Consider the following 8861-nt stretch of genomic DNA (forward strand, 5'->3'; position numbering starts at 1 on the left):
ATATCTAAACTTTATAAACTAATGTCAAATACAGACAGAACAATACCAATGACTAAATGGGAAAAGGATTTGTCGCTCCCCTCCAGCCTCGACTTCTGGACCCAGATCTTGAATAATATCTCCTTTATGACTATATATAAACTTACAGCTTACACAATATAAGACTATTCACAGGTCTCACATCACACAAGGTAAAATGCTTAAAATGGGTTTTACTGATACAGATACTTGTTCACAATGCATTCTGAGTTGTGCTGATGATTACTTCCATGCTACTTGGACCTGTCAACCCGCTTACTCCCTCTGGGTAGCAGTGACAGAGAAGCTCTCCATCTTGAGCTGTAGAATCAACCACCTACCAAATAAATATAAAAACGCTATCGCTCTAACTATCATTGCTCTAACTATCATCAAGAAAACAATCTTTCTAAATTGGAAATATAAAAACTCATTACACAACAGCCACTGGACCAACCTTCTCATAGAACCAATCACACTAGAGAAGATATCATCCACCCATAAGAATAATATATCAACTTTTACCGACACTTGGAATCTGTTTCTAACCACTTTTAACTTAAACCAGATACCTGGGGCTGAGGCCACGCACGTTACCACAAACTCCAGAAATATAACAAGCTGCTTTTTATTTCATTATTGTTGTTAGACCTCATTTCTCGTTGTCCATGCTACCGCTTTGAGTATTTTACACCTATCAATCAAACAGATCGATAGGTACACTCCTTTGTCCTGTAAATGTGCTATTTGTGTTCCAATAAAAAATAACCTAGCTCAAGTAAACAGTATTTACTATTATACCAATGAATCTGTTAGATCATTTCTTTGATCAATCAAATAATCATTATCATTCACAATGGACAAAAGCCTGTCACAATTTCCACGAGCCAAAGGAGACATCTTCAAATTGATTGCTTTGTCTGGCCAACAGTCAAAAAAGTTATAATTTAATAAATCAGAAGTAAAAAAAAAAAAAAATTATATAGCCCCACCTAAAAATGAAAGGCAGTTGCCAAGCTCTTGCTGGCTCAGAGGCATCACTATTTTGTTCAGCATGTTTCTACTGACTAACAACAAACAACTCATTTTATTTCAGCATCAGATATTGACAAGGTATATTATACAGCATCATTAAAAGCTTCATAGATGTTCTCTGGTGTCTGAGAATAGATCAACATAAAGTATTACTAAAACGGAAAATGTACAGCACAGCATGTTGACAGAATAAAAATACTTCATTGCTAAATCAAACATGTAAATACAGTAATGAGTGTACTTCTAAACTGACTGCAGTAGATCTGCCTTCAGCAGTGAGTCTGACAGTATGTTTATGAACTGGTGAAATATGGACACACACACACAGTGTGGTTTTACAGTGCAGTGACTCCCCTGTGTGGCACAGATACAGCATTACAGGTAAATGTGGCAGAGGAGACATGAGAGTGTAAGAAAAATAACAGGTACATGGTAACATGATCAACATGCTTGTTTCTGCCCTGAATGAAAGAAAGAGCCACAAAACACAACTTAGTGCAACTTTTCCAATAGGAATTTGGCAAACGGGAAGAAGGCCCTAACATTTCTCTTATTTTGTGTGTACAATTTGCTGTGTGACCCCTTAAATTATAAAGTGTGAAGTGGTCTTAAACATAAGCGGTGAAAACAAACTGCATAAACACAAGACATGGAGTAAAGAGGTGAAACCTACAAACTGAACATTCTTCATATGTACTTATACAAATTTTATTTGTCTAGCTGTGCTGTTGGTAAGATCAGTCAAGTTGATTTGATCAAGTATTGTCAAATATGAGTGTCCTCAATGTGTCTGCCCATTTTGAACATTTTGACATTACTCTAAATTCAGATTTTTCACCTTACACTTTGGTAGGGTGGATAGTTTGGTAGCTTTCTTTCTCGTCAGGGTAAAATAGTCCCAAGAAATGCAGCAGCTACTGTTGTTTGGGAAGTGTTTGCTAAAAGCTACAATGCTCAGGTGTTACTGTATATTTATCAGTCTCTTTGGAAACAAAAAAGCTATATGTGTGTCCCATTTTTTTAAGACCTTACATTTAACAGGCTTGAGGCTGAGTGACCAGGAGGTGGACATTGTTGGTTTTGGTCTTTCCATTTGATTTGTTGACAATATTAAGCACACAGAATCATGTAAATCTAATCCTCTAAATACTTAATGTAAGGCTTCTCTAGTAGATGTCCTCAATGCACAGACACACATTGACAATGGACAACCGTCTGTTCTTACCCTTTTTTCCTAACTAATTTTAAACATGCGGCTTCAATGATTTACCTCTGGCCTTTTGTTTGTAAAATGTAAATATAAATACTTGCGTGGCTAATATTGATCATTCAGTGCCTGATCAGGGCTGAGGCAGCACTTTTGTAACCCACAAGCCTGGTATTTCAGCTACCTGGGAAAACAGTCTGGTATTCAGTGCTTTTTTGCATAATATGACATAAGCAGCTACTACAATACTTAAAAACAGTTATTATACCAAGTTGGTAAAAATCTAGAGGCTTTTTCAGGAAGCTACTACTAGTTATTAGCACCTAAATCTAATCTAAAACCTCTGAAGCCAGGTGACATGATGATCAAATTACACAGTATCGTGATTGTACTCAGTCTAAAACAACAGTCCAATAATATCAGTCAGGATTCAACTTTGCCATATGTGCCGTCCGGTGGTCGGTAGTATTTGGGGAAGGCCTTGAGTTGCAGCGAGTTAAATGCGTATTTTCGGCATCCGACGTTCTTCACAGTGTTTTCTCGTCTGCAGCCCTCACTGAGGAGACAGGGGGGAGAAAGGGGTGGGGGAGTGTTCACAGACAGAATGAGAGCTGGTGTGAATGACATTAAGTTATGTTTCTAAAAATCAAATGATTCTTTCTGGTGGTGGTGGTCTAGTGTTGGTGACATTATAAAACCAAAAGATAACCTACAGTGTAACAGTGAAAACAATATTGAACACATCACCAATTACATTTAACACACACAGTATGAAAGGACAGATAGAAGGACACATAAACAGATGACTAAATGGATGGAGAACAGGTCCCTCACGTCTGCTGTCAACTGTCACTTAAAAGCAATCTTAAGTTGATGTATTTGAAATAAGTGCTATTGAAATATAACCAGCAAAAAACCTGATGTAGTTTAAAGTAAGAAAACATCATAGAAAGAGATTTTGCTAATGTGCATAAAATGTACAAAGCAAAGAAATGAACTCTAAAGATCACAAAATATCAGAGGGGTTTGGTAATATTCTGCAGGTGGAGGCAGAAATCATTTATTCCATCAGCACAGTGGCTTTCAGGACACACTGACTGGAGGATTTCTTAGGCTTGTGGTACATGTAGTGCAACATGTAGCATGGGACACAGTGAGGCAAAGGTTTATGGCATGAATCTGCTACTGCATAAACATGGGAAAGAAACACATAGACAGACACATTCAACTTTATAAATAAAAGAATCTCAACTCAAGAAATGACATATTATTTAAAACTAAAAATCTACACTTTTAAATAAAATGTGAGCGTTGACTCAGAACTAAAGGGAAACCTTTGTCCACAGTCACAGTTTTAGTACAACTATTAACACAATAACCTCCTTTTAACATAATGCCAGTTTGCATGTATTATTATGATCATATCAACTTCATTTTAAATTACAAAATGATAAATTCCATAATTTGCATTGTAACAGGAGGGCAGAAAAACACCTGCAAACTGTCATTATGTCTACAGTTTAATATGAGACATGATTAACAGCCATGATAAATACAAACATAATAAATATGTATATTACAACAAGATCACATCCGGCTCCGATATATAGTGACAACAGCTTGACAGTTATGGCCCAAGCATAGGAATCACACTGTATAGATTATTTATATACTGTATATACTCTGCTATGGAATAACTTAAGACAATATATGCAGCAAACCTTAGCATTTAGGCAATACAAGCATTTAAAGATACAAATATACTCTCTGATACTTCTGGATTCTGACAAACTAAAAAAAACTAAATAAAGGAAAAAGTTGGCAAAACAGAGGGTTCTCTTTAAGGTCACTGATATAATGATGTTTAATAAATATTTTAGGAAGCTCTTTGTTGTAAATACACAGGTTAATATGGGGAATTTTTGAAAAGTGCATCAGAAATTGAAAATATGACTTCACGCTTAAAAACACTTTCATCATTTGACATTAAACACTGATGCACATCCCAGCTGCTCTGTTCTAACAGATGTAAAGTTATATAGTGGGTGTATTTAAATGTGTAACCCTTTTAAATACAACTTTATACATATGTTTTTATCACAGAGGTAGTTCTAAACTTGAGAGTCAACAGACAGGAGATTCCTAAAGGAAAAACATAAGTAGTAATAGTTTAACAGTTTGGAAAATATGTTTATAGGTGTTCTTTCTGAGAGTTAGAGGAAAAAATATCATTTCTGCAAACGCGAGAGTCATGTCAAACTTCTCATCTAACTCTAGGCAACAAAGTAAATCATTCCAAAAATGTCAAACTGCTGCTGTATTAGAAGGCATGACAGAACTAGATGCATTTCTACTCAAATTATTCTACTGTACTTCTAATTTCTACTGTACTGTACTGTAGCACAACACGCCTCTTTTCAGGTTTAAAAGTTAATCTACACAGTGTTTATAACAACAACAACAAAAAGATCCATTGTACAAAATATTCATTAAACTGATCAGAGAACAGAGAAAAATATTTTCTAGACTTATTTTCAGGAGCAGTGGAGTGTAGAAAAGGGACAGAGCAGTGCATGTGGGAGCACACTGATCACTACACTGTAGTGTATGTGCGTTGGAGTGTTCAGGGGTCATCAGAGCATGATCAACTCCCCGTGGAGGCTATTTTGGTCTGATCTATTTCCTTACTGGGTCGGTCTTAATGAGACAGATTCAAAACTTAGAGGAGGCAACTGAAATGTTCATTTAGCTTCATGGCCTAAGACACTGACTTTTACTATAGAGGTTTACAGTGTGTAAAGCAACTCAAAGACTCACTGAATTCTTATGTTTCACATCAGACTTTCCCATGACCATTAAGGAAACAGCCTCCGTTATCTGTCAAATAACGTGATATTACAGGTTTTTAAAAAGATGATTTCTATATAAACACTTAGTTCTGAAAAGTGTTTCAGTATTTTAAGGAGGATTCGCCTTTGAGTTTTATACTTGGGCTGAAAATATCAGTTGGTGTTAAACAGTACTGGTGCTAAACGTAGCTGGGAAATATGAGTATGATCCTGGCTGTCAACGTTATTCTATACACGTTAACACAGCCATATCATCACACCACAACCAAACAAACAATGTGAGCTACCATCCACCATCCATCAAATAAAAAAAGTTCCTTCACTCCACATAACCTGACTCCATAAAGTTAATATCAACTAAAACAGCTGCAGCCTGTACCAGTTTGTCTTTGTTTAACTAATTAAAACAACAACAACAACAACAATGTAAACAGGTCCAGATATGGTATAAACACTACAGCACGACGCTGCATGATCAAACCCATTTCCCCTGAATATCCTAATGATACATTCCACCATTTAGAAACTGCATCCTTAAAACATGAAGATTTAACTTTGCCAACCGGCAAGACGGAGCTAATCTTCACTGCGTTGGCATGAAAGCTGCTGAGCAGAAATGGGCTGAGTCACTGATGTACTATGTCTGATCTGACACACTGGGAGCAATTAAAGTGTCCAAAAAAAGACATACATCTCTGGCTGCTGCCGCCCTCAAGACCGGTAAAAGAAAGCAGTCAATCTCAAGGAGAGAAGAGCAGAGCAGAAGTGACAACATGGAACCTGTCAGTGCTTTTACAAATGAAATGACCCCATAAATAACACCTCAGGTAGAGCCAAAAAACACAGGCACAATTTAACAATGTCACGCACGACTTTTAAACTTCAGGAGACCCAGACCATAATGAACAAATTCAGCCTCATGACTATGAAAATGTATATGTCAACAGTAATCACAGACTTTCTCATAACTTCTCTTTCATTTTGATGCTGAATTTCGCTCAGCTGCAGGATCACACAAGTATCTTTTATTCACAAAATACCAACACTTTGCTGAACTCATTCAAGTTGCCACTGTGCAAACAAGATTAGCTAACGGTATGCAACTACAAAACTGTAGAGCACTGTTTTCAATGGCCTGTCTGTGATACAACTTGCTACACAGGAAAAAGCACATACTGACATTCAGTCACAAAACTCTGATCTTTGGAAAGTCAGTCAAGCATGTTGGCCTTCACCGACTTGATACTGGGCTTGATCCCTGAGCTCTCTGGTCGGTATACAAGGTGTTTAAAACACTTTTGTGCACCAACTCCTTTGGCCTAAAGGCTTCTTGTATGCAAAAATGAAAGGGCCTAATATTGATGCAGTTTTTCATTAAATTGTAAATGGTATAATAATTTTAGTCTGGCTTAAGTTGTTTTTATACAAGTTCAGTTCATTTACCTCTGAGCAAACAGGGCTATAAATACAATGTTTTCAGATACTTCAGTCATTGGTTCATCCACTACTGTAAAGTAGGGAAAAGAGAGAGTGCACTGATTAGACGCTAGTCATTCCTATAATATTGTCTTAATTCCCCAATAAAATTTAAAGTCTGGATAAATGTAATAATATAAAGATTATGATCTGCTGGAAAGTGCACAGGTTGAATTAGAAAAGAAACTCCTTCTCAAAAAGCAGGAAGGACTAAAGAAAATAAATGAGTAAATACGGCTTGAAAAAACAGAAGTCCAATGATTCTTGCTTCATTTTGGCACAAAATAAAAGCTTTTGTTTCCTCATTTTAGCTTATAAGTTAAGTGCAAAAGCACATGGAAGACAATGATGAACCATCAAGCTAAATGTTCTGCACACATGAAACAAGCCAGCTGTTGGTGCAAAGCTCATACTATAAATTAGACATGTTTCCATAATGATAGTTACTATGACTAAAAACTCTGTCCTGAAAGCAATACTTACGTATAACCTGCTATTTTATACATGTAAAGGTAATTCTGGAGTACGATTCAGTCAAAGTGCCATTTTAGTATCTTTAAGATGTCAGTGTCGTGTTATAACAATGAAGAATAAGGCAGAGCAAACACTGGCAGTCTCAGGGACCAAATCTGCCCATTAGACGGCACTATCCACCAACATCAGTAAGGTCTAAATGTAAAGTTCCTTCAAGGTCTGAACACCTCAAACCACATATGCAGACAAGACTCCTTAACCTTCCTGTTATGTTCTGGGTCAAATTGACCCAGTGCAAAGTAACAAAAAAAAATCTAAAAAAATAGTTAAAAATATTTTATTGGTATGAAACTTCGTCTGCTTGGCGTAATAGGTGTGATCAACATATAAAATGAAAATGGTTCAATTCACATATTTGCAACATCCCCCTGCATGTTTATATTACAAAGATACTGTTCAGGTCAACATAACAGGAGGGTTAATGCTGTTAAAAAAAAATTCAGGGTCTTGACTGTGTTCAACAAATGCATGCTGAAAACAGATGTGCAATACAGCTGTTGCTTAGGCCACAATATTTTATATCTGAAGATTATCCTCATGACCCTGACTCACTTACTCGGCTAAATCCAATACATCTTTCCATCCTGAATTGTAGCAGAGCTGAAGCATAAAGTTGCATAAAATACAAATGCTACAAATACCTCAGAATTGTACTTCAGTCCAGTACTTGAGGAAATGTACTGTACTTTATATCACTGACAGAAGCAGAAAAAATACATTAATCAGACCAACTACTGTACATAATTAGTTTAACTGTATTAAAGCACAGTACATGTGATAGGAGTGGGAGGTGTACCCAGCTCAAACTCAGTGTCTGTCCCACTACTGCTAAAGTGTTGGTTGTAATGCACAGTTTTGCTGTTGGCAGACAAAAAAAGCGAAAAGAGAAAAGCTTGTGCAAATTCCCTTTTGATTCTGCATTTCAGTGTGGACAGTGCTCTCTACTAAAGCAATCTGACACATGCACAAAGGCGTCTTTAGATTTTAGCCAGCTCAGCACAGTAGTCATCTTGATGACAAGTGTGTGCCTCATTAATTGAATCCTCCTGTTTGCAATGAGACAAAAGAAACATTTTTATGATAATCTTCCAGGTTTGCTATCCATGTGCATCTTTCTGAAGCTTGAAAAATAAACAGAAAGTGTCCATAAATGATGGGGCGTTAGTTATGTAAAGTCAGGGTGGCAAAGTGTGCACATACAGTATCAGTGTGTATGCATTACATACACACTCACAGGACAGTGGCACAGTTTCAGGAAATACCATCAGGAGCCAATGGGGAGCATTCCCACTCCTCCTCATGTTTTGCTTTCAGTCACTCCCTCCCAGCACAAAGCTGCTTGCTCAGCTGCAGCGGAGCTTGGCCAGGAAATAGGTCACACTGAGGAAGATCCACACCACCAGGAGGCTGGGGCTAAGGGCGAGCAGGGGCAGTGAGTACAGCAGGCTGGGGTCCAGCTGGAAGTCACGCACCGGCAGCAAGCCACTCAGGTTCTTCTGGATCACACCCTCCCTCGTTCCAATGCTGCCGAGTCATCGGGGTGGGAGGAATAACAGAGGTAGGAGGAGGAGGAGGAGAAGTGGAGCAGCAAAAAAGGTTGGAGAAAGGGAGAGGAGGTGGTGGAGGAAAGGTTAGGAAAAGTAGAGAAGGAGGAGGTTTGAGGGAGGAAAATTAAGTAGAAAAAAAGAGATGGCAACAGATGAAAATAGAAAAAAGGAAAGGAAATAAGGTAAAATAAAAAA

General features: G+C 37.5%; 1 protein-coding gene across 1 annotated transcript in view; it reads right to left on the reverse strand.

The window, feature by feature from the left end:
• Positions 1-2479: 2479 nt before the first annotated feature.
• Positions 2480-8861, reverse strand: part of LOC109960502 (type I inositol 3,4-bisphosphate 4-phosphatase-like) — a 38144-nt gene continuing 31762 nt past the window's right edge. Inside the window, exon 24 of the mRNA XM_020600655.1 lies at positions 2480-2816. Within this exon, the coding sequence (XP_020456311.1) occupies positions 2684-2816 (133 nt within the window). The 3' untranslated portion in view covers positions 2480-2683. The remainder of the gene's footprint in view (positions 2817-8861) is intronic.

This window comes from Monopterus albus, unplaced genomic scaffold (genome assembly GCF_001952655.1).
Source record: "Monopterus albus unplaced genomic scaffold, M_albus_1.0 scaffold48.1, whole genome shotgun sequence".
Lineage (NCBI taxonomy): Eukaryota > Metazoa > Chordata > Actinopteri > Synbranchiformes > Synbranchidae > Monopterus > Monopterus albus.